Here is a 26,252-nt window from a genome sequence, read left to right on the forward strand (position 1 = left end):
TTTTTACCTTTTCTTCCCACTGAGAATAACCATTACAATACCAGCTACCGAACACTTTAAACGGGGTCCCTTAAAAGGAACCATAGGATTAAAACATGGCTTAAAATCGGTGTGTAGATTTAAATACAAGCAGAGGATAGTATCCAGAGGAGTGACTCTAAAGGTATTGTGGGAAGCCAGCCGAGGCAAGGGAAGGGAAAGTTACCTGTGGATATTTCATCTCGGACCTAAATGATCCCTTTCAGTGAGTGCTAAAGAAGGCGCTTGCACGGTCAGAGCCCGAGTTCAGAGCGCCGCATTCACCAAGCAGAACAGAAGCATAACATGCTATACTTTCGGCTGCGGCTAATTGTGCTACTATAATAAGCTTCTTATCCCCAGGATTAGAGACAGGCACAAAGTGAGCGGCAAGGGGATAATATCGGCCGCCCGCAGGTTCTGAGAGCGACACCGCTGGGCCAAAGAACGGCACACAGGAGAGCCTCTGCAGTTCACAGCCAGCCACGAAGACCGAATCCAACGACGAGTGCATATCATAAGGACCGAGCAATGCGGGGCCTCCCTCCTGGACGCACTAAGCCCCCGACTGACGGTCCCTTCCCGTGTGGCCGCCAACGCAGCAGCCCCGACCCCAACACCGCAACCCTCCCCCGCCCCCCACAAAGGACGCCGGGCGCAGCAGGCAAGACCGCTGCGGCGGCAGAAACGAGAGCGGCTGAGCCATGTCGCTCTAACACCTACCGGACTGCCCTCGTCGCTACATCCCGCGAAGAAAGCAGTCAGCACCACCGGCGGCGTCCCCAACAAACAGCCGCCTTAACAGTACCGGAAACGTCCCCCTCACTCAAAGGCTACTTCCGTTTTGGAATTCCAAAGTCACATGATTGTGCGGCAACAACACTTCCGGAAATGGCCTGAGAGGTCCGTCCGTGATACCGGGAGGGAGGGGGGAGGTTGCTGTCTTTCTCCATCTGACTCCAACAGCTCCCTCGTGTGGGGTTAAGAATGTCACAATTTCGCACTAGACTTTTAATCCTGGTTTAGCCCTGTCCCCAAGGTGACATTCTAAACTAAAACCATTGAGTTGGTTTCTCTCATTCTAGTGTTGAATGTCAGTATGGGGACAGAGTTAAACTAGGATTAAAGGCCTAGTGCGAAATCCGTCTGTTTTCTGTTTGGGCCCAGGTCGCTTTCCGAGCCTATTCGTTGATGCCATATAGAAATTCTGTATTTGCGCCTTAGAAGTGATGGTGGGTGTCGTTGGGATCTAATGGGGGTCGATTTTGGAACTTTGGATTGTAATTCTATTCATATTTACTCGGAAGTAAGAGAAGCAAAAACATGAGCACTGAAATACATCCGGAACTCTCAGTCCTGGGTTGTTGTCTCTTTGTGTGTTTATAAGAGAGAGCATTTATGAGTAAATAATCTATCCTTCTTAGTTGCATTTTATTAATTTTACAATTTACATCTCAACCAATAAAAAATAAAACGAAGAAAATGCATCTGGGAGAGTGACTCCCTCTCAAATGACAGAAGCTGTCCCTGTAGCTTTAATGTTTTCTATGCCAATTCCTAGGCATCCACAACAGTATTGGCAGCTTGAACCCTTGGTATCTGCCAGTAAAAGACAGGAGAGAGGAGACAGGGTCCAGATTCTCATAGCAGGGGATTCCCTGCCCACACCAAGGGCTTGGCAGCACTAAACACAACTGTCCTCTGTAATCTGGAGTTCAGTTATAATTCTGAGAGATCTCCAGGCCCCACTGGTAGGTTGGCAACCCCTGTGTGTATGTTAATTGCTGTCAAGTTGTTTCTGACTATGGCAGCCGCCCTGAGACACTTCGGTGAGAAGGGCGGGATATAAGTCCACTAAATAAATGAATGAATGAATGTCCTCCAAAATGGCCTATTTATTAACAGCTTTGCTCAAGTTTTGCAAATTGAGGGCTGTGGCTTCCTTAGTCAATCCATCTTCTGTTGGGTCTTCATCTTTTCCTGCCGCCTCTAACTTTTCCTAGCATTATTGTCTTTTCCAGTCATCTTCTCATAAGTGACCAAAGTACTCTGTTTAGTCATTTTAACTTCTAGTCTTAGTCTCTTTCTGATTTCTTGGTTTCAGTCTCTCTTTTGATTGGTGATGGAGGTAAGGAACAGAAAATCTTGAATAATATCAATTTCTTCTTTGTCAGCCTTAAAGTTGTGTAATTCTCCAGTAGTCATTCCCTTTGTCATTTTGATATTAAGATGTAATCCTGCTTTTGGCACTTTCTGCTTTAACAGCAGCTGTTTTGAGTTTCTGCTAGCAATGTGGTATCATCTGCATACCTCAAATTGTTATTTTTTTTACTCCACCTTCATCTAAATCTAATCCAGTTTTCCTTATGATATGCATATAGATCGAAGAGATAGGGAGATAAAATGCATTCTTCTCTGACAGCTTTGGAAGGTGGAAACCATTCTGTTTCTCCATATTCTGTACTAACAGTAGCCTCTTCTCCAGAGTACAGATTGTGCATCAAAACATTCAGATGCTGTGGCACACCCATTTCTTTTAAAACCAGCCAAAGCTTTTCATGATCCAGACTGTCAAAAGCTTTGCTGTAATCTATGAAGTGCAAGCTGATTTTCTTCTGAAATTCTCTTGTATCCTTCAGTAACCAAATAAATTTGCCATAATATCTCTAGTGCCTCTTCCTTTTTTTAAATCCATCTTGAACATCTGGCATTTGTTGTTCCACATATGATAAATTTTTGTTGTAAGATTTTGAGCATCACTTGACTCATGAGAGAAATTAATGCTGTGGTCTTATGCTTGCTGCAGTCTTTGACATCTCCTTTTTTGGAACTTAAATGTAAATTGAGCATTTCCAGTCTGTGGGCCATTGTTTTGTTTTCTGTATTTGTTGTCCTATCTTTGTTTTGATGGACTCCATTCCTGTGGCTTAGAATAGCTCTATTGATATCCCATCTACTCATGATTTGTTTCTCCCAATTGCTCTCAGTGCAGTTTTCACTTCACTTTCTAAAACTGTAGGTTCTTCTTTAAAAGATTCTTCTTGGAAGGAATCTGTCATTCTTTCATCTCTTTTGAGTAGTTTTTCAGTATGTTATTTCCATCTTTTCTTTATTTTGTCCTGTTCAGTTCATGTATTTTCATGTTGATCTTCCAGTATGCCTAACCAATGCTTTAAATTTCCCTTTGATTTCTTGAACCTTATGAAAAAGATCTCTTGCTCCTTTTTTTTTTTGCTGTTTACTTCTGCTTCTTTATATTGATTATTATAATAGTTCATTTTGACTATGTGCACGTTGCTGGAATGCTGCATTTAGACTTTTGATTCTGTGTTTGTCACCCTTTTGCTTCTCATTTATCCTTAGCAATTCTAAGAGTTTCATTAGTCATAGAATCATACAGTTGGAAGGGACCTCCAGGATCATATAGTCTAACCCCCTGCACAATGCAGGAAACTCACAAATACTTTCCCCCTCAAGTAACCCATTGAGGCTTCTTATATCTTTTGGCTACAGGAATAGTCTTTGCAGATTCTGATTATCTTCTGGTTCTCTTGGTGTTTCTATCTACAGAAATGGGACTTCCGGCAGCCTGCCACATTGCGGCGGGGCTGCTGGGGAGATTTTGCCCTCCCCCGGAGGAAGAGCGAGCGATTTAGCGCGCGTCTTTAGGTGACGGGGCTTCAGCATGCCTGCAGAAGCCTCCGCTCCCCTCTCAGCAGTCCTCCTGCGGTGCTCGGTGTGAGCATGCTCTCACGCTCGTGGCTAGCATTGGGGGGGGTGGGATTAGGCCTTTAAGGGACGTTCGGCATGGAGCATGGCGCAGCGTTGGGCTCAGATCTCATTGTGGGACTGGTGCAGGGAATCTATATCAGCACAGCGGGGCATTCTCTCCTTACTGTTGGTCCCTCTTTAATGTCCTGCACAGCGTTGGTTCTTTATTGGGACCCCATCTTCCCCTCATTGTTGGTGGGTTTTTTGGGGGGGGGATTGCAGGGGCGCTTTGTAGGGGCGGTGGGGGGCTGCATCATTTTGAAGGCCTCATTCTTTCAAGCCCCTTGTTACTCAGCGAGCCTCTCTCTTAGGGCCTTGTGGCCTTGGCGGCCATTTTAAGTGGGCCTGAGGTGGCAGTCAGTGGGTGGGTGAGCTTTGGCCATTTTGTGAGGCACTGGAGTTGCTTTCTTCCTCCTTGCATCTTGTCCCTGGTGGCCATTTTATGCTTGCTTTTCGGCTCGCCTCTTGTCCTCAGCGGCCATTTTAGGTGCTATTGAGGCGGCATCCATTTTAGGGGTGGCCTTTGGCCTTTTTCTGGGTGAGGAAATTGAGTGGTTTTTTGGGGGATTGCAAGACTTAGCCTCTGGGGCAGAGTGGTAAAGCTACAGTACTGCAGTTTAAACTCTCATCAATTTTTGTCTGGTGCCGTAATCCCTTTGGGTGGCAAACATGTCGGGGTGGAAAGGCGGTGGAAAATCTAAGGGTAAGCAGCCTGCTCGTAAGGCTCCTAAGCCGCCCCAGAAGCGTCCTCCGCCCCCCTCATCTTCTGATGAGGAGGGATAGGATGAGGTGAACGCAGTCATTTTTTAGAGGCTGCGGTCCCTGGAACGGGCATCTGGTCTTCCACCTTCTCAGATGCCAAGGAAAGGGCGGGTTCCTGAACTGGATTTGCAGGCGGATATACTGACCCATTTGTCTATTTTGGAGGACAGGTCTGCTGCGACTGCTAATGGAGGAGCTGTTGGGCTGGTCAGCTCGGATGCTGAATCTGGCCCGTTATCCGGTGTGGTTGGTGCGGGAACGGCATTGGTGCCTGCTGTACCTCCTGGTAAGTCGGGGGATGGTTCTTTTCCCTATACTGGGCCTGTGTGGCCCTGGGGGTCTTGGGGATCTGCCACATCTTATGGGGCTGGTGCTGCTTCAGGTGGTTCTGGGACTCCTTCAACTTTGGGCGTAGGACAGCAGAAAAATTGGATGTGGCTGCAGGGTCAGTTTGGCCCATTTGGTAATTGGCCTGGGGCGGGGCAGCAGGGGGCAGCTGCGGCTTTAACTGGTGGATGGGGTTTCCCATCTCCTTACAGGGCGGTCCCTTTTGGCACTATGCCTTTTGGCGAGGTTGCCTTACCTTTGGGTGATCACCTGCTGCCTGCCACGAGAGACAAAATCCTTAAGGGGGAATATGTTGACATATTTTCCCTTTTATTTAGGGAATTAGAAAAAAAGGATAAGGAAGAGCTTGATGATAAAGAGAAGGAGAAGCTTAAGAAGAGGAAGGTTGATCGGACCTTGGCCAATTGGCTTCCAGGGTTGTTTATACATGCGGGAGTGATAGCGTGTGCTCGGCCCTGGCAGGCGGCAGTGCTGATTTAGTACATGGACATCATATATAAAGGGTATACGATGTTCAGCGGCCTGGCCTGGATTCAATATGACCAGGAATTCAGGATGAGGGCTGCTTTGTACCCTTCCCTCCCTTGGGATCGGATTCACCAACAGTTGTGGCTGCAGGTGATGTCACCGGTGCAGCCCAATCTGGGGGACCGCTCTGACAGCGGTCACTTAGTTTCTAAGGGTTCCTCTTCTCCTTCCATTTCATCATCATCTTCCTGCAGGTCTGCAGGGCAGGCGGTTCAACCTTGCTTGCTTTGCTGGGAGTTTGGGTTGCAGGGGGAGTGCAGTCAGAAAGCTTGCCAGTTCAAGCATGAATGCCCCCTGTGTGCTGGCCCGCACTCGTTTAACAACTGTCCAAGAGTGTGGCCACGTAAGGGTCAGAAAAGACAGGGTGGGGGTCCATTTGCTAGTCCTCCAGTGGTTAACCTTAGGGTTTCCCCTTTAGGGGTGGTGCCAAAGAAGGCGCCTGGTGAATTTCTTTTGATTCACCACCTTTCTTACCCCAAGGGTTCTACCATTAATGATGGGATACCTGAGGAACTATGCTTAGTTAGGTATATTACCTTCGATCAGGCCGTGGGCGTCGTTCGACGCTGTGGTCAGGGGGCCTAGTTGGCTTAATGCGATATTAAATCTGCATTTCACCTTCTCCCTGTTCATCCGGATGATTTTGAGCGTTTGGGTTTCTCTTTTGCAGGGCAATTTTACATGGACAGGGCGTTGCCTATGGGCTGCTCTGTATCGTGTGCTGCTTTCGAGTATTTCAGCACATTTCTCGAATGGGCTGTGCACGAGAAAGTGGGTTTACAGGATGTTGTTTATTATTTGGATGACTATCTGTTTGTGGGGCTTGCAGGTTCTGGACGCTGCGCTCAGTTGTTGTCCGGCTTTATTGAGCTGGCCGCTGAGTTGGGTGTGCCATTGGCCGAGGAAAAAACAGAGGGCCCGGCCCATTGCCTTGTGTTTTTGGGGATTGAGCTGGACACTTTAGCGCAATCATCCAGGATTCCTTGCCAGAAGCTGGAGGATTTGAGGGAAAGGATTAATACTTTCCTCCTCAAAAAGAAGGTTACGCTTCTTGAGCTTCAGCAGTTAGTTGGGCACCTTAACTTTGCTTGCAAAGTGGTTGCCCCGGGTAGGGCTTTTCTTCGCAGGTTCTGTGACACTATGGTGGGCCTTCGCTTGCCTCAGCACAGGACCAGGGTTACTAGCAGCATGAGGGAGGACCTGCGGGTGTGGCAGGAGTTTTTGGAATCCTTTAATGGGATTTCTTTTTGGAGAGAGGACATGAGGCTTGAGGCGGAGCTTCAGGTCATGCCCGATGCTGCTGGGTCATTAGGTTTTGGGGTCTACTTCCGTGGACACTGGTGCATAGAGGTGTGGCCGGATTCATGGGTGCAGGCTGGTTTGAGCCGGGATCTCACATTTTTGGAATTTTTTCCCGTTTTGGTTGCGGTTTGGTTGTGGGGGAGCGATATGGTTGATTGCACTGTTCATTTTTTGTGCAACAACATGGCTGTTGTTCATGTTATTAATTCCCTTTCATCCAAATCGCAATGGGTTATGAGGTTGGTGAGGGCCTTCACTCTGCGTTGCCTGCGGCTTAACATTTTGTTTTTGGCCAGGCACGTTCTGGGGGTGAATAACGGGGTGGCTGACGCTCTCTCTCGTAAACAGATGGAGAGGTTTTGTCAGTTGACCCTGGACACCAATCTGGAGGCGGCACCAATGCCCCAGGAGCTATGGCTGATTGGAGAGTCGAGGCCTGCAGAGTGATAGGCCTAGTCATTGCACCTAGCACCAGGAACGTGCTGTGCGGCAGTTTGAAGACTTTAGGGCCGAGGTAGGGTATTGCATTGTTTGGCCCCTCCCGGTGGAGCAGTTGCTCCATTATTGTGTTTCCTTAAAAGGTAAGGGATTAGCCGTGCGATCAATTAGAGGACGCATGTCTGCGCTGGCCTTTGCTAGCAAGGCGTTGGGGTATAAGGAGGAAACAGCAGATTTTCATATCCGAAAGATGCTGGAAGGGTGGTCCAGAGAGGTTGGGCCTAAGCCTCATACCAGGAACCCTATGTCTCCTGAGGTTCTTAGGGGTTTGAAAGGGGTGTGGAGAGCAGTTTGTGCGTCTCATTTTGAGGCTGTTTTGTTTCATGCAGCCTCTTTGGTGGCCTTCTTTGGGGCGCTGAGGATTAGTGAATTGGTGGCAAGCTCCAGGAATGATGTTTCTTGCAGGGCCTTGTCACTGAGGGATAATAGGTTAACGGAGGGTAAGGAGGCTCTTACCATTCGCCGATCCAAGACAGATCAACAGGGCATTGGGACTGTACTGGAATTGGGTCTGTGTTCAGAGGTGGAGCTTTGCCCAGTTTTCGCATTGGCTGATTATTTGGCCGTGTGGGGAGGCTGCGAAGGGTTGTTGTTTTGTCATTTTGGAGGCAGCCCTCTGACAAAACATCAGTTTTGGGCTGTGACGTCTAGGGCTTTAGCTTTGTTGGGATTGTCTGGAGTGAGGTTTGGTACTCACTCGTTTAGAATTGGGGCGGCCTCTACAGCCACGGCCTTGGGTTATTCTTCTTCGTCCATCCAGCGCCTTGGCCGTTGGTGGTCTCAGGCTTATAAAGGTTATATTCGCCCTTTGCTCCACTCTTAGCTTTGTTATTAGGAGCTGGGGGTAGTTTAAGGTTTGGGTTTTATAACTTGTCTGTTTCTCTTTTTAGATGCTGTTGTTCCTGGCCGGAGGATCCGAGTTCTCATCTGCGGGCACAGTTATGTGTTTTGGGCGGCACATCAAGCTCGGAGAACTGCCGTGGGCTCTCAGCTGGGGCTCAGCAAATATATTAGGTTGAATGGCAGGGGCGCCGGGGTCTTCAGTGGCTTGGCTTCCTACCGCTTTTATTTCATGGGTGTGTGGGCCCTCCTCCTCAGGTTTTAATTATTCACCTGGGGGGGAATGATCTCAGGCTGATTAAAGGCAAGGCTTTGATCTTGCAAGCTCGAGATGATTTCGAGTACATTAGGAAGAGATGGCCCGGTATCATTATAGTTTGCTCGGCCATGATTCCGTGCTTGGTGTGGCACAGTGCTTGGAATCCAGCTGGGATAGAGAGGGCTCGTTACAGAGCGACTAAGGAAATTCGCAAGGCATCGGAGGGTGATTTGGGCCACTATTTGCCCCATCGGGATATTTCTTCGGAATATCCTGACCTCTACAGAGGGGATGGGATGCATCTCTCAGAAAAGGGTAATATGCTTTTCCTGAGGGATCTTCGGCAAGGGCTGGTGTTGGCTTTGGGCCTTTCGGTGGGTGTTAAGCCCTAAGTAGAGACTTGGCCTTAGTTGTGGCAGGCTTTACTGGGTTTATGGTGCCATGCAGCCTGGGGAGGACCGGTTGGCCTCCCCCTTTTGGGGAGTTAGGGGCCTGGCAGGATCAACCTTTGGGTATTGGTGACCCAAGGTGTGTGAATGCAGACTGTCCTGGAGACTCGATTGGATGGGTGCCTTTCACTAAGACGCGCGTCTGGTGTCTGGGCCCTCCGGTGCAAGCCTCCCTGCTGGGCCTGCCTGACGGGAGCTGTGACACACAGCTCCGGCTAGGGGGCCGGGTCTCTCGCCCGCTGGAAAAGGCAGGGGAGAGGTCTGAGGAGACCCCTAGCCCTGACCTGGCCGCAGTTTGGTTGCCCTTGCCGCTGCTGTGTTATTTAATAAAGTGGCCCATAGTTTTACCAATTTATTTGTGTCCGCCTCTTTATTCCAACTTGGGGGGGCAAATCAGCTTGCATTTCATAGACTACAGCAAAGCTTTTGACTGTCTGGATCATGAAAAACTATGGCTGGTTTTAAAAGAAATGGGTGTGCCACAGCATCTGAACGTTTAAAGTGCCAGATAGTGTCTGTCCTGCTCGCCTGTGCTTTTATTTGTATATATAGCCATTCATGTTCTGAAATGTATGATTTTACAAAAAGTGGATAAAATCTCCATTTATTCTTCCAACATATCCCCTTTTCCTTAAGCGTAGCCTTTTCCATTGCTTTTTTTTGTAACAGCAACAAAGGTGCTGGTACTTATGTAAGATCACACTGATTCCCCCCAATTCCCCCTTAGCCCTCCCCCCCAAAAGGTGCCAGTACCAGTCAGCACACACACACACACACACACACAACTCTGGCATTTTCAATCTAAAATCTGTGTTATGCAAATGTAAAAACTATGAGATGTTGTGTTGTCTGTTACCTCTTTAAAAAATAACCCAGAAGGCCTCTGGGCAAGCAGGTTTTGTGTGAAAGTAGGATAGGGTTGCTAACCTCCAGGTGGAACCTAGCATTCTTCAGGGATTACATTTGATCTTCAGACTATAGAGATCAATATCCTTGGAGAAAATGGCAGCTTCAGGGGCACACTCTATGGTATGCCATGATATTTAGGAGAAACTAAGTCCTAGAGTAACAAGACATTCCTGCTGAGCCGCCTCCACTCTCCAAACTCCACCCAACCCAGGTACTGTCCCCAAATCCCTAGGATTTTCCCAAGGTGGAATTGGCAACCCTAGAACGAGGGAAACATCTTCAAGTCCAAGTTGCTGCTTTCCAAAAGAAGTTATGCAAAGACCACAGAGTGAATAAATGCATGAGTTATTCCAATGCCACGCCATAGTTGGAACTAAGGATTAATAAGGAGAATTTGGGTCTAGATACTGAGTGGCTGATCATCCAGAATGGATTTTCTTCAGTCTGACTGGTCTTGTTTTGGAGGAAATACCTTCACATTGAATATTAACAAGGGTTTCCCCTGGGAGCAATGCAGAGCACGCAGCAAGAACATCTGCTACTTAAGATACAAGCCATGAAAAGCCAAGCAAGCTCCTCAGTAATAATTCATTTCCGAGTTCACCTTTTGTCCAGTTATATCTAGATCATTTTCCTGGCCCTTGTTAACTGCATCAACAGGAGACTATTTAATTACCTCTCCCAACAATGCTAATGGTGTAATCCTGGCTCCCTTACTCTGCTGCCCTTCATGTATTTTCCTCTACAAGGGTGGATCATGTTCCTTATGAATTATTAGCTTCTGTTTAAGTGGTAGGTCCTAAGGTTGAACTTTGTTGCAAGGGCCCTCCTTGTTGGGAGAGTTGTGCAGCATTGATTGTTAAAGGAGATGAGACAGCCTAGGAGCAGAATCCAGAAACGGTGCTTTGGTAAGTAACATTGAGGGCTGATCAGTAGTGGATCTCTGTGTGTGTGTGTGTGTGTGTGTGTGTGTGTGTGTGTGTGTTCAGCACTAGTTTATATTTTACGTATGATTTTAGTTTAGATTAAAGGATTGCTACCAGCCATACTCCGTCAGGAGGATAAAAATCAGAATAAAGAGAACTCCTATGATTATTTCCCATTTTTTTGTGGCTCGTACAAGAAAAGTTAAGAATGAATTATGTCTGTGTCATCCTAAGAGGAGAGATAAAGTGAATAGTTGCCAAGAGGCAATTAAGTGGACAGGATGAAACTAATTGGTGCACTGTTCAGTGAAAATGTCTACCTCTAGAGAGCCAGTGTGGTGTAGTGGTTAAGAGTGGCAGACTTTAATCTGGAGAACTGGGTTTGATTCCCCACTCCTCCACCTGTCGCCAGCTGGGTGATCTTGAGTCAGTCACAGTTTTCTTAGAACTCTCTCAGTCCCACCTACCTCACAGAGTGTTTGTCATTAGGAGAGGAAGGGAAGGCAATTGTAAGCTGCTCTGAGATTCCTTCAGATCATGAAAAATGGGGTATAAAACCCTACTCCTACTACTTCTCCAATGATCCAGGACCAAACTGATCATGAAGGCTCTATCTAACAACAGTGTTAGTTTATGATGGTTAAATGAGATTTCCATGCTCTGATGTGGTATGCCACTGAATACTGGTTCCTGGGGGACAGCTCAAGAGGAGGGTTACTGCTCAAACCAAACACTTGGCACCTACTTTGCATGAAAAAAGTCCCACATTCAGTCCCTGGCATCTCCCGTTAATTTTTATTTTATTTTATTTATTTTTATTTTATTCGATTTATATCCCGCCCTACCCCACCGAGGTGGGCTCAGGGCGGCTTACAACATAAAAACCAACAGAATCCATTTAAATACATTCATGATAGATTAATAATTATAATTATACAATAAAATATATAAAATACATATAGAATACATAAAAACACATAAAACTTACTACAATATGTACTATGCTAACCTTCCTTAAATCAATTCTTCAATATTCCAGTATTAAATAATCTGGTGTTATAGATTGGAGTGTTCAGGCATTCTGATAGCAATTAATTATATGCCAGCCGGAAGAGGACTGTTTTGCAGGCCCTGCGGAACTGTTCAAGGCTCCGCAGGGCCCTCACCTCTTCCGGGAGCTGATTCCACCAACAGGGAGCTGCAATCGAGAAGGCCCTGTCTCTGGTCACTTTCAGACGGGCCTCCTTTGGCCCAGGGATTGTAAGGAGGTTTTGGGACCCCGATCTCAGCACTCTCTGGGGAACATGTGGGGAGAGACGGTCCCTAAGGTAGGCAGGTCCCAGGCCATAAAGGGCTTTAAAGGTCATAACCAGCACCTTGTACCGAACTCGATATGTTATCGGCAGCCAGTGCAGTCCCCGAAGCCCCGGCTGAATGTGCTCCCATCTAGGGAGCCCTAATAACAGCCGGGCAGCGGCATTCTGCACTAGCTGCAACTTCCGGGTTCGGCACAGGGGCAGCCCCATGTAGAGGGCATTGCAGTAGTCTAACCTCGAGGTGACCGTTGCATGGATCACTGCTGCCAGGTCGTCGTCCTCCAGGAAAGGAGCCAACTGCCTTGCTTGTTAAAGGATCTTTGGTACCAGATGCTTGGAAAGATATTTCTCTGCCTGAGACTGGAGAGACGTTGCCATTCAGAATAAACAATAGATTCAGGATAGACACAAATCATTGTATAAAGCAGCTATACATATTCATATGTGAAAAAGCTTTATGTAAAGTCCATTTTGAACATCCTAGTGGAATCTGGTTGTCTGTGCTGGGAAACAAGATGCTGCACTTTGGTCGGAGCCAACAGTCCTCTTATTATTCTTAATTATTATATTTGTAATATTTCCTGTTATTATGTTGTGAGCTACTTTGAGGACATGTTCCAACAGCAGGATATACATTTAAAAGAAGTAAGAACCTAGAAGGATGAGTCAGTGCTGATCCTTGTCAATATTTCTGGAACTATTGTTGAACTAATGCAGTTAACCACCACTTTAGCTAGTATACATATCTGAAACTAGCTCTATACATATCTGAAACCAGTATACATATTTGAAACTAGCTCTGGGAGGAAGAGCTATGCTGCTTATCTAGCAGTGCCATCATAAGTACCCTTCTAAATTAATTGACCCCAATGGATTTAGGAGGATATAATTCTCCTCAGGAAAGCACAGTCAATCAAAGCACTACTGATAAGGCTTTTTTTTTTAGGGGGGTTCAGTCTGCCCAGAACTACTGGTGAGGTTATGGTTTTGGACCTGAAAGCCTGGAGCTGCTTATAAACGCAGAGGCAAAGATGCAAAGCTAGTGTTAGCTCTGCTGGTGGGGGAGAATGTGCATGAAAGGGCAATAAGGGCTTGATACATAAGAAAAACAGGTATATGGGTCAGAATATTATATTAGACCCAGGAGAGCAAGGAGCAAGTATCAGAGTGAAGAAAATATGCAATTTTATTTGCTCAATGCTGTTTTGAGGATTATATATAAACAGATGAAAGTTTGGGATAGTAAGATACAGTCTATGGCACATTCTCTCTAATGCACGTATATTTTGCATCATATATTTGCCAAATGTATCATATAGTTTCACATAGAAAGTAATACTTATACATAGAAAAAGCTTAATTCTGAAATGCAAACATGACATTCTGAACATCTACATTGGTTTTAGGTTGAAAAGATTAATAGCTCAGTCTCAGGGTTTAGTCATAGATTGTCAACAGACTCAGCTGCATGCTACTGTAAATGTAGTTGTATGCTTAGGAACTTTATATATTTGAAAGCCTCCTATGGATTTTAGAAAATTATAAATTGGGAAATCTCCAGATTAATAGCTTTAGATAAAGTTCGAGTCTATTGACACCTTTATGACCAAGAAAGTTTTGTTCAAAGTATAAGCCTTCATGTGCACTCACACTTCTTCAGATACATAGAGATAGTTCTAGTTCAGAATTAATTTATTTGTACCCCTCTTTCCTCCTTAAAAGAACCCAAATAGAAAATAATACTATATATAAACCAGTAAACAACAAAACAAACTACATCTTGGGCCAGTCAGAAAATATGGGCTTCAAATCACAGGAGTCAAATGCCTTTCAGTTCACCTCCAATGGCTCTCATATCTGGTACCTAAAGGGATTTTTAAATAAATCCTCAGTGTGGCTGGCAAAGGTGAACATAAGAACATAGGAGAAGCCGTGTTAGATCAGGCCAATGGCCCATCCAGTCCAAAAATCTGTGTCACACAGTTGCAAAAAACCCCAACCAGGTGCCATCAGGAGGTCTATCAGGACTACTAGAAGCTCTCCCACTGTTGCCCCCCGCAAGCATTAAGAATACAGAGCATTATTGCCACAGACTGTTCCTCCCACTATTTTCCTCCCTGTTTTACATCTTCTTACAAAGTCTTGTAGGAAAATCCAATGAAAAGCTGACATTCTTCAAGAATAATTCTTCTCCTTGCTTAGTTTTGATTTGCACTATAGGCAGTGTGCTCAGTACAGGTACTTCCATAGAGTGCACTCAACTTTTGTCCACAAAAAATAAAACTACTTCTTTTTCTGGATGTCTTTCATAATATTCTACAATATTTACAACAGTCTTTAAATTGTCCCTAATTTGTCTTTTGGGAAGAAATCCTGCTTGTTCCTCCTTAATAAAGTTCATCAAATATTGTTTAAGTCATTCTGCTAAGATTCTTGTATATATTTTATAGTCATTATTTAACAATGAGATTGGTCTATAGTTTTTTACATTCGTAACATCTCTGTCCTCTTTTGGAATCAGCAAAATTATGGCTTCCTTCCATGTATTTGGTATTTTCCCCTGCAGTCTTATAATATTCATCAGTTTTAAATTTTTTTGCTGTATATCCATCTGGACCAGGTGCGTTTCCCATTTTCATTGAATTAATTGCTGCTTCAATTTCTATTTTCCCAATTGGTTCATTCAAAACTTTTCCCATATTTTCTGTTAAGGGAGCTATTTTAATTTTTTGCAACTATATTTCCATCTTTTCTTTGTTTATCTTAAAGCCTTTAAACAATTTGGCATAGTATTTAAAAATTCTCTTTTGATTCCTTCTTGATCCACAATCTCTTTACCACCAACTATTATTTTGTTAATAATTTTATTTTCTCTCTTTTTTTTCATTTGCCAAGCCAAATATTTTCCAGGTTTATTTGCTCCTTCAAAAGATTTCTGCTGCAATCTTTTCAGATTCCATTCCAGTTCTTTATTTAACAAATGTCTCATTTGTGTTTGAAGTATTGTAATTTCCCTCATAATTTTCTTTTTCCCAGGTCTCTTCCTCAGCTCCCTCTCTTTTTTCCTTATTTCATTCTGAATGTCCAGCAACTGTTTTTCCTTTGCTCTTTTATCTTTATTATTCACTGTAATCAATATCCCTCTCATTACTGCTTTATACGTATCCCAAACCGTTTGAAATTGGATATCCTCCTTATCATTTATTTGGAAGAAAGCTTTAGTTTCTTTCTCTAGAGATGCCACTATTTCTTTATTTTGTAGTAAGTCTTCATTTAACCTCCATCTTCTCACCTTTTTGACCAGCTTAGTTGACCACAATAATGGATTATGATCTGCTCCTACTTTAAGTAAGATCTCTATTTTCTTTGTAATAAGACCTAAGTCTTTTGTACCACACAACATGTCAATTCTTGAAAAGGTATTATGTCTTGCTGAAAAAAAGGTATAGTCCCGCACTTCAGGGTTGAACTTCCTCCATATATCTTCCAAATTTTCTTGTTTAACTAATTAAAAAAAGGACTTTGGCAATTTCCCTTCCTTTTATTTTTTCCCCAGATCTATCCAATGCATTCTTAATTGTTCCATTAAAGTCCCCCATTATCATAATTTGTTCATATGTCACATTATCCAATTGTTGTATAATGTCTTTTTAAAAAGTATCTTTTGCTCAACCCACAGCAGGGCAACTGTAAGCACTCTTGGTCAATGTATCTTCAATACAGACAAGCTTCAAGGACTAAGTTGTCATTAGGGCTGCCAACTTCCAAGTGGAGCTTAGAGTTCTCCCAGAATCATAACTGATCTCCAGACAACAGAAATCAGTTTCCCGGGAGGGAATGGCTTATTTGGAGGGTGGACTCCATGGTATTCTGCTCTGCTGAGGTCCCACCTATCTCAAAGCCCCACCCTCCCCAGGCTGTACTCCAAATATCCAGGAATATCTCAATCCAGGTTCGCAACCCTAGAACTTGTCATGTTAAATCTCTCAAACCTGCACAGCAGGATTCTAGAACTGCTGTGTTAATCTGTCATTTTGTTATCTAAAGACACATTGAAGTGAGCCTTCTATAATACTCTTCTTACCTAGCTAACTTGAAGAATTATGACTTATAGATAACCTCTTTTCTGGATCAAAAATTGATAAATATAGAAATGCGCAAAACAGATTTATTGTGAAACTGTACCATTACCACGTGGAAGTACAATATACTCGATAAGGTACCAAACAAGGGGCGGTCTTAGTGATTTTGGGGCCTTGGGCAAAAGTCCAGGACCTAGAATGACTGCCACCACCCCTCATTGGAGCCCCACTGCTAGCCGCCTGCCAAAAGCAAGCAATGGGCAGCTGTCACTAAGGTTGCAAGGTCTGACTGAGGAAATATTTTGGGACTTTTGGAGTGGAGCCAGGGGACTTTGGGCATGGAGCCAGGAGCAAGGTCATGACAAGCATGATTGAACTTAACTGAAATATGAAGGGAGTTCCAGCCATTGCATTTAAAGGAACCACACTCCTTTTAAATGCCTTCCCTCCATTGGAAATAATGGAGGATAGAGGCACCTTCTTTGGGAGCTCATAGAACTGGACCCACTAGTTCAATCTTTTTGAAACTTGGGGGGGTTTTTTAAAGGAGAGGCACCAGATGATAAGCTGAAAATTTGGTGCCTCTACCTAAAAAACATGTCCCCAGAACCCCAGATACCCACTGATGATTCTCCATTATACTCTATGGGGACTGGTCTCCATAGGGTATAATGGAGTGCCCAGTGGACATTCCACCCTCCCTCTCTTTCTGCTAACCCTGAAGCAGGGGAAAGGCCTCCAAACTAGGGGATCCCCTGCCCCCAACTGGGGACTGGCAACCCTAGCTGTCACTCTGTGTAAAGCTGGTGGGAACTGTTGATTGAAGCTGCTGATGCTGAGCCCTGAATGGGATGGGCAGGTGGCCTGAGCACTGGATAGTGCAGGTGTGAGTGGCAGCAGTGGGAGCCTTTTTTTATGTCTTTTACCCCCTTCCGGGGGGGGGCAGTCAGGGAGCCCAGCATGAGGCCTAGGGAAGCTGCCTCTGTTGCCCATTGGCTAAGAATGATTCCGCTCTAGAGGCATGGATTTGTACACAGAGATTGTGCTGTGTTCATTATAAGTTTCATGATAAGTCCAGCACAAAAAGCCTCAAGCAAAACAGTGTTTCTATGTTACTGACATTGAGAACTTGCCCCAAAGCATGGGCTTCATGGCATTTAGTTAAGACCTGTTAAATATGCCCTTCTCAGTAGCAATGCCAGGGCCTTTTTTCAGTCCCTGCAGGTCCAAGAAGACCATTATGGAAGGTCAAGTGAAGCAGGGCAAAGAAAGGACATAATGCTGATCTTTCTCTCCTTTCTCTTCAGGGCCCGTTGGTTGCTTCTGCCCCCCAGACTAAAGCTGGCTTCGTGATGGGAGTTCTAGACCTTATTAAATACCTGATGTTTGTGTTCAATGTGCTGGTGTTTGTGAGTATTTGGATGTTCATTGCAGCTCTCAATGAGTACACTTGTGCAGATTGTCCACATGCCCAGCTGGGCAGAATGAAGTATATTTATACAATCTTAAGAGGGGGTTGGGGGGAACCAATCAGATCCACTTTGTCTGCGCATATTTTTGCCACTCAGTATTCCCCTGGGGGCATGACAAGTATGTGAGACAGAGTTAAAAGAGGCCTTCTGGACTTAGCGTCCTTACCCAGAAATTCAGCATCATCCCTGATCACCAGATCAAATCTTAGAAATAAGCAAGGTTCTGGATCTGGATATTTTCTAGCAAGGAATATCCATCTTGTCTTTTAAAAAAACAGCAAATGTAGCAAAAGCCATCCTAGGTGGCTATGCAGATTCTGCTATTTATGTTGATACTGAAATCACTAACATTTATATCCCTTATTTTAAAGGAGACTAGTGGATTGCAGATTTCTTTTTTTTACTACCCTGATTTTTGTTTACCTTGGTCTTAACAAAAGCATAACAATTTTAAATAGAATGAACTGAAATGTGTTGTTGATATGTGTACATAAGCAATATTTCCATTATTTCTTCTGAGAAAGGTGTAAATTATGTTTCTAATAGGCTGTTTATGGGTAGTAGCAGAAGTACTATATGCATTGTCTGTGTTAGCCAGTCACTGAAAGCAAAGATTAAATGTGCATATAAATGTGCCTTTTAATTAACCAGTTTATTGTGCCCCCCCCCCGTGCCTATTTTTCAGGGTGGAGGCATCTGCCTCCTAAGTGTGGGCATCTGGGCAGCTGCTGACCCTAATGGATTTCAGAGCATTATCCTTTCCAGTCCGCTTCTGAATGTAGGGGCTTACCTCATCATCTTTGTGGGTGTGGCACTTGCTTTCCTCGGTTTTTTGGGTTGCTTTGGAGCCATCAAAGAAAACAGGTCCACATTATTGCTTGTAAGTAGAGTGCAGTTGTGTTGGAAATGAAGGATAAATATGGAGTTAGGTATGTCATAGACTGGGAAATATTACAAGGGATACAGCAAGCATAGTTGCTACAGTGTGAAATACTGGGAGCCATGGGTGCATTAGCAGATGCATGGGTTATGGATTAATGCTTAATAGCCTCAAGATTTATAATGATATAAGGCAACGTTTGAGTTGGTGGTTGAGTTGACGCATGTGGTTCCAGTATGAAAACCATGCCCTAACTGGTCTTATTCTTGTCCTGCTTCCTCTTGTCATCCCACAGTTCTTTGTGTTGGTGCTTCTGGTGTTCTCTGTGGAGATTGTGGCTGCTGCACTCATTCTTGCCAATAGGAAACAGGTAACAGGTGATCCGGGGTTCAGTAGTAGGGGATGGGCAGAAGTACCTGCCTTCTTCATCCCCAAATCTCCCCATGTTTGTTGCTCCCTCCTCTTACTGAAACTATCTTCTGCAACCCTAAACATTGCCTCCTTCTCTGAGACATTTCTGATGGGAAGGTATTAAATAAATAGCTATATTAATTTACTAAAGATAGGGTTTAATCAAAATAAACATCTAGTGCATGAACAGTGTTAAAGCTATGGAGAATTTTAGGTAGCTCAAGTAACAAAGCATTCAGTAGAGCAAACAGTGCTTGGTTTAGAGATAATGAGGAAATCCAAGATGATGCAGTTTAGCGGCGCATGCTTCTCAAGGCCACTGACAGACCAATCTGATTCTATGTAGAGTTCAGTCCATTGATTTTAAAGATCTTAGGTGATGTAGCTGAATATGGATGTGTCTGCCTCTCTTTTTCCTGATTAGTTATACTCCTTCCTGCAAATTGCTAGGTGAAGGTCCTTCTAGAATTGATAAATTTGGGAGTCTGGAGATTTTGCAGTAAAGCTTCTGATCTTCTGTAAAACTGTCATTGCAGAGTCCCAGAAATCCTCAGAAGGTGACTTGGCTTCTCACTGAGTTTTCAGTTGTGTTATGGAAGTCCTTCTGTATGATAATACTGTTGCTATAGGAAATAAATATATTAAGTTAATCGAACAACCTACATTAGATTGACTGCCTCCCTTTCTTGCTGCAATTTGCTGGGTTCCTCAAAACGCCACTCCTAGAGACTTGTTGGGGTCTCAAGAACAGCATAAAGTGCCTGAAAAGGGTCTGCAGAAGGAGAGGTAACTGGTAGAAATCCAGCACAAGTGGAAGTGCCCCTTGCATTAGTGGAAGGAGCCTTAGGATCGAACCCATGACTTTGGATCTAACCCATAACCTAAGCCTTAGGATCTAGTCCGTGACTTTGTATAGGACTAGGCTTCATTAGAATATAGTGGTTGTCATGAATGTTTGAAATTTTGATATAACCTGAAATCAGTAGAATCAATTTTTTAGAGTGGAATAGAGAGCGCTCTGCTGTGAGCTGGTTCTTTGGATAAAAGTCTCAAGAAATGACCATCTTAGAATTGCCAACTCTTGGGTGTTGCACTTTTGATAGTTAGATGTCATAGAGAGATTCAGCAGATATGGCTTCTTCTGTCAGAGCCAGCAGGAAAGAGAAAGAGTGCAGTTGCTAAATCTCTACTTGTGCAGCTATTAAATACACTGCTGTAGCTTTCAAAATGTGATTTGAGAACAACACTAGCCACATCCAACATCTCCCTTTGAAGCGTTACACTTGTTAGCAGGATAGAAAAAAAAATCTCTACTCTTTCTTCAGATCAAAGCTGAATTCTTCCTGTCTGATCTGCAGAGGAATTACCAAGGGGACAATGCTTCTGATGTGTTCTCCAAGTCTTGGAACACCATAATGATTGCGGTACAGTTCAAAACATTATTATATTCAGATCACAGTAGAGCTGGTGAACTGACTGCAGAAGTGTGTAGGGTTGCCAACTCTGGGTTGAGAAATTTCTGGACTTTGGGGGTGTAGCACAGGGAGGGTAGGGTTTGGGGAGTGGAAGGACCTCAGCAGGGTATAATGCCACCATCCAAAGCAGCCATTTACTGTCCTCTGTAGTCTGGAGATCAGTTGTAATTCAGGGTGAACTCCAGGCCCTAACCAGGCAACCCTGTTAAGATTCCTACCCCACTCCCTTTTGCTCAATAAATGAAGCAATTGTTATTAATTTGTTGTACAGAAGAATCACAATATCTCCATGGGGAGGAATGTGCTTCGGGGGCAACACGTGTTTCTGTCTGTGGTACAAAAAGCGCAAGCCATCTTCTGCAGGATTGTAGAACAAAGGATGAAACAGGAATGCTGACAGAGTTTCTGTTTCATTGTTTGCTAGAATCTGTAAAAGGGCTATCATGGGGTAGGCAACGCCTGGTCACATGTGCCAAATAGTAGCATGCTAGACCATTTTGCTCAGCACACAGGGTCAGTTCTGCGACTGAATGACTGAGGCAAAGTTGGCAGATATTCTAGGGCTCAGTTTGCTCTGAGTGCGTCTGGCCAAGTACAATCTTTGTCCCTCCCACACACACATTTTTGTTTGTTGGCACATCTTCACTGCTATAGTACTTAGGCCAAAAGAATTGCCTACTATCAGTTTTACTGTTACTCTCTTCTGCATCTTCTCTTGTACTTTAGTGAATGCACAAATTCAGCAGTTTTTTTAATCTCTAGATATTATAGCTGGAGAGAGAAGCTGGAACATAGGATTGCTAACTCTCATTAAAAAGCTTAGAAGAAGAACCCAGAAAAAGAATAGTAATTATTGCTCATGTATGGCTAGGAAATGGACATACCAAGCAGTTGCTTGTGGAAAAACTGCAGTGTTTAATGAAGTATTGGAAACGGCAATATAAAAATGACAATACACAATTGATACCGCTAACTGCGGGATTGAAGTTTGTTTTTAGACTGTTATATTGCTTTTATATTGTATATTGTTTTATTATATATATATCTTATTTTAACCTTGTATTATTGACTGTTGTTACCCACTCAGAGCCCATTTGGAAAAGGGTGGGCTATAAATTGAACTAAATAAATAAAAACGCTGCAAAGAATTTGAATATATGCCATCATTTGACTACACACTGTAATGTACCTGTGGCTGATATAACTTTTATACATTATATATTTCCATGTTTGTTTACATTACACTTATTATATTTATTCTTTATAAAGGAACTCAGCCCCAGTTCTTTCAGGTAACTGAGTTTCTTCAAGTGGTTGAGCAAGAACCTGAACTCTGAGTAGGGCTGCCAAGTTTCCAGGCCGGGTGGGGGTTCCTCCGCCCCGGAGGTTCCCAACCCACCAGCTTGCATTGGGCCAGCAGGGTAGGGATCCTCCCCCGATGTCACTAACATGATGACATAACTCGCAGTGATGTCATTGTGCCGGTGACATTGTGCGCTGGCTGCTCTAGGAACTTCTGGGAAAACTGTACCATAGAGTTTTCCTAGAAGTTCCTAGAGCAGCCGGCACATGCTGTTGCTGGTGCGATGACATCACTTGCAAGTTATGTCATTGTGCCTTGTGTGCAAAGTGCGCGTGAAAACAGTCCCCCCCCCCCCAGAGGCTGCAGGGGACTTGGCAACTCTAACTCTGCCAAATTTCTGATTATCCTTTTCTTTCTGTTTCAGTTTTCATGTTGTGGCATTTCAGGGCCTGATGATTTTGGAAACTGCTCCCATTTCCAGGAGCAACAGCCAGATGAACTGTTGCCTCGTGCCTGCTGCACTCGAGACAAGCCCCTTCACACAGGTCACCTTTTAGATTGGAAGCGCTGCAGGCAACGAGATCCCGAGTATCTCAATAGCCAGGTAGGGACAGAAGTCAAGCTACAAATCACTTAATTTCCCCAATCCACATATCATAGTGAAGCTGGGTTCTAGTTTTCTTTTGAAGGAAAAGGCCCCTTACAAGCTCCTCTGACAGAGCAGTAATGGATGAGATACTGCTCTACTCTTCAAGTCTTTTTCTTTATGCAAAGTTCGAAAGTTTGTCCTTCAGCTGGTGTGTAAGTTTGACATGGAGAATGTAACATTATCACCCTTTTATGTGAGAGACTCCTTATATGCAGCCTCTGTAAAAGCACTTCTCTGTAGTTTTCTGAGATGATCTATGTCAGGGGTGACCAACGGTAGCTCTCCAGATGTTTTTTGCCTACAACTTCCATCAGCCCCGCCAGCATGGCCAATGGCTGGGGCTGATGGGAGTTGTAGGCAAAAAATGTCTGGAGAGCTACCGTTGGCCACCCCTGATCTATGTTATGCCGCCTCCTTACATTCCTTAGCATTCCCTACTTATTTTCAGTGCCACCAAAGGCTCTCACAGCATGAGAGCATGGCTCTTTACAGCTTTTAACAGCTTCTGTGTGGACTTTGATTTAGGTCTATTGCATTTTGAAGTTTCGAGTCAGCATTGAAATTAACTGTTCATGTACAGTATAGAATGATTCTATGACAAAAAATTTTTCTTAAGTGTTTTATTGTACATTTTTCAATACAATTTATACCATTTGTGGAATGGCATTGAGTCAGCCATAGCTCTCACAGAGTTGTCCTTGAAAGGGCAGCTTCTGGGAGAGCTCTCTCAACCCCCCTACCTCACAGGGTGTCTGTTGTGGGGGAAGAAGGTAAAGGAGATTGTAAACTGCTCTGAGACTCTGAAATTCAGAGTGAAGGGTGGAGTATAAATCCAATATCACCTTCACCTTCACTTTCACCTTCTTCTCCTCCTCCTCCCCCCTCCTCCACAAAGCCTCTCTGAACTATCCAGTCAACTCTGCCCCTGCCAAGATACAGCTACCATCTAATAATAACACACTTCGATTACACCCACCCCTTCTTACTCTACAGGCCTGCATTTTAAATCACAACATAATATACAGTAAATCTCCACATTAAAACCTTGAAATGTAGCATACACAAAATGTTTAGATTGTGAAAACATCACAGAGAATTTTCATAATTTTGATGAATTTTGCAGCACAGCATATGACTGACATGACCATTATAAATAGGAAAGGCTTGGCTGAGTAAGGTCTTATACACTTTCATCTCTACAGGTTTGTGGACATCCTTTTGTTAGTATCTGGAATTACAGTCTGCTACCCTAGAGCACAGTACAGATGAGATCTTCTAAAAGCACTTGGAAAAAGGTGTCATACAGAGGCGTTGGTCACTTCAATGCATACAGATAATCTGGCATTGCAATTTGGACAGGGTTTTCATTATTATCACAACTGTACTTATAATAATTCCCCCCCACACACACTTTTTTGCAGGGCTGCTTCCCTACGATCGCCTGGATGTTGCAGAAATATATCTCTATCCCTGGGGCCTGTGGTTTGGGAGTGCTAACTATTGAGGTATTGACAATAGTCCACAAGGTTAAAAACACAGATGTTGAAACAGCACTGCAAAGAGATAGACAGACAGACAGAATCAATTACATAACAATAAGATAGAATGTACATGTTCAAGTAATGGTTTTATTTACAGGTATTGTTAACAGGAATCTGATAATCATCTTTCTAGAAAATACTCTTAGTCAGATGATATTTGTGATGACTCCAGGACAACTGTATATTACATTTAGTGCATTCTGCTTTATTGCAACTGCTCAGTCTTGAGGTTTCTCTGCTTTGATTTTCTGATTTCAGGTGGGACACGCTAATTGAAATTATTAGAACCACATGCCAAAGCTAATTAGATATTGGTAGGAACAATCCACACCTGCTACACGTTTCTAGCATCACTGTGGTTAATTGCTCCAGCTGAAGCTGAGGTCCATCAGTGCCTATTAAGCATAAGGTATAGATGGAACACTATGTCTGGGGCAGTGATGCTCTGTATTGTTGGTGCTGGGGAGCAACAGTGGGGGGGTTTCTGAGTCTGGCCCCACTGGTGGACCTCCTGATAGCACTTGGGTTTTGGCCACTGTGTGACACAGAATGTTGGGCTGGATGGGTCATTGCCCTGATCCAACTGGCTTCTTTTAATGTTCTTATTTTTGATGAACACCCGTGGATTTTTGCAGATTATATTGCTTATATATAGTATACTAAAATTACTGCACAATGATTACATACATCATCTTGATACCCTCTCTGGAGCTTGATTTAAGCCTGGCACTAGTGAGGCAAAACAACTCACTTGTAAGATTTCTGCATGGGCCTATTGTCTTGTTTCAGCTATTTTGCATCCTGTGCAAACCAGCTATGCATACTTATGTCCAGTGTTACATAGTGATTAGAATGTCAGACTAGAATTTGGGAGACCCATGTTCAAATGCCTGCTGAGCTCTCTGAGTGGCTTTGGGCCAGGCATTCTTCTTCAGCTAAACTTATCATGTATGTTTAATGTAAGAATAAAAATGGGAAAAGGAGAACAATGCACACTGTAAGATTTTCTGATTGTTAGCTGCTCTGAGTCTGTTTGGTTTTGCAGGATATAAATTGAAAGTAAATAAATAAACTGCTATGAGCTTCTTGAGGAAAGGACAGGATAAAATGTGCTAGATAGTAATTATGCCAATATAACACCTGTTCAGGCTACCAGGCTCTTGCATCTTAAGTGCATGTTATCTATTTTTTACTGGTTGCAGCATACATTAATTGCTGGGTCTATGCACAGGGATATAATTTTGCCTCGTCAGCATCATGCTTAAATCAGGCCTGTCTTTGCTCAGATAGTCAGAACTGAGTAGATACGATATGACAGGTCCCCCTAGAAACCACTCCATCCAGCTATTAAAGGGTCAAGCCATTTCAAACTCTGCAGGGCATATATTTTTCTAATGAACAGGAGTTGCACACAACAGCCACACAGTGAAAATGAAGTCTAAATATAAATTCTGATATACACTGTAAATATATGTGTTGTGTCTCAGTTCAAACTAGTCACAATTTTTTTTTTGGTAACTAAAATGTCTGCTTAACCACCACCCTCTGCTCCCTGCCACTGCTTCAGCAACCAAATCCAACGGATGTTTGAGCCTCTGTCCAATCAGATTCATCCACTTGCCACCTTAACAACCCCCCCCCCCAGCTGCTTACCATGTTGACCTACATAACTGTATAAACACGACAAAGCATTTTATTATGGGCCCTGTTCCCATAATTCCAACATGCACATTGTGTTACAGTGATGTTGCCTGTGTGAACAGCATCCCTTTGCTCACAGACAATACATCCTCAGGTGCATAAAAGTCCCCTTTATTAGAGTCTTATTTATTGAAATATTTATACCCTGCCAGTCCCCAGGGCTCAAGGCAGTTTACAAATACCAGTTTTAAACATACAAAATACAGTAAAGCCCCAAATAATCACCCCCAGCCTTTGTGCTAGGCTAAACAGAAGCTCAAGAGGTAGAACTGGTTGGGGAGGAATGGAGAACTGGTGGTGTTGTATATGAGGTAGAAGTTGGATCTAACTTGTCTCTATCTCTACTTTTGTTTCAGATGTTTGCCATGATCTTTGCTTTTTGCCTGTACCGCTACTATGACTGAATTAGCTTGCTAGCCCTGGAAAAATCAAAGTGTGGTTTCAGAAATGGATAAACTCTGAATATTCCTCTCAGTATTCAAATTAATACCTATTGCTCCCTCCCATAAGTGAACCCAGTTGGCGAAGGCTCACAATTGCCTGATTGGGGAGAAGAATCAGATGCACAATTCTTTAGCCAGGGTTGCATTCTTTTTGTAGCTTCTTGCCCTGGAATAGATAATTTTAGATAAATGGTTCTGTTTTTGTGTACCATATCAAAATTGTTATATTTGGTGCCTTTGCAGCTCCTGCACAGTCAACACCTAATAAGAGTCTATTTCAGGAAGGAACAGAACCCACCATAATAGTCAAATTATCATGGGTCAATTGGGTTGACCCACATGATTCTCACACTTGGGATCAGTCACTGG

The 26,252-nt window shown here is 43.7% G+C and overlaps 2 protein-coding genes across 6 annotated transcripts in view; one reads left to right on the forward strand and one right to left on the reverse strand.

Moving 5' to 3' along the window:
* Nucleotides 1-18,355, reverse strand: part of ADIPOR1 (adiponectin receptor 1) — a 51,848-nt gene extending 33,493 nt beyond the window's left edge. For 3 of the 5 annotated variants that reach the window (XM_060231085.1, XM_060231086.1, XM_060231083.1), the window contains exon 1: nucleotides 742-889. The gene's annotated coding sequence lies outside the window, so the exon portion shown is untranslated. Of the gene's footprint in view, nucleotides 1-741; nucleotides 890-18,270 lie in introns of those variants that run through there. The other 2 variants (XM_060231084.1, XM_060231087.1) reach the window with 2 other exon arrangements.
* Nucleotides 550-25,929, forward strand: LOC132567304 (tetraspanin-18-like). Its single transcript, XM_060232986.1, has 9 exons — nucleotides 550-886; nucleotides 4,722-4,837; nucleotides 17,316-17,417; nucleotides 18,166-18,360; nucleotides 18,656-18,730; nucleotides 20,097-20,195; nucleotides 21,974-22,153; nucleotides 23,620-23,703; nucleotides 25,797-25,929. The coding sequence occupies exons 1-9, from the start codon at nucleotides 550-552 to the stop codon at nucleotides 25,842-25,844; spliced, it is 1,236 nt and encodes a 411-aa protein (XP_060088969.1). The 3' UTR covers nucleotides 25,845-25,929.
* Nucleotides 25,930-26,252: the final 323 nt, after the last annotated feature.

This window comes from Heteronotia binoei, chromosome 2 (assembly GCF_032191835.1).
Source record: "Heteronotia binoei isolate CCM8104 ecotype False Entrance Well chromosome 2, APGP_CSIRO_Hbin_v1, whole genome shotgun sequence".
NCBI lineage: Eukaryota > Metazoa > Chordata > Lepidosauria > Squamata > Gekkonidae > Heteronotia > Heteronotia binoei.

Excerpts from the sequence above, each read along its gene's own strand:
- LOC132567304 (XM_060232986.1), top strand. The coding sequence starts at position 550 with ATGCGGGGCCTCCCTCCTGGACGCACTAAGCCCCCGACTGACGGTCCC. Across the intron at positions 887-4,721 it reads AATTCCAAAGTCACATGATT|GTCTGCTGCGACTGCTAATG; the intron begins GTGCGGCAACAA and ends TTTGGAGGACAG. Across the intron at positions 18,731-20,096 it reads TTCTTGCCAATAGGAAACAG|ATCAAAGCTGAATTCTTCCT; the intron begins GTAACAGGTGAT and ends CTCTTTCTTCAG.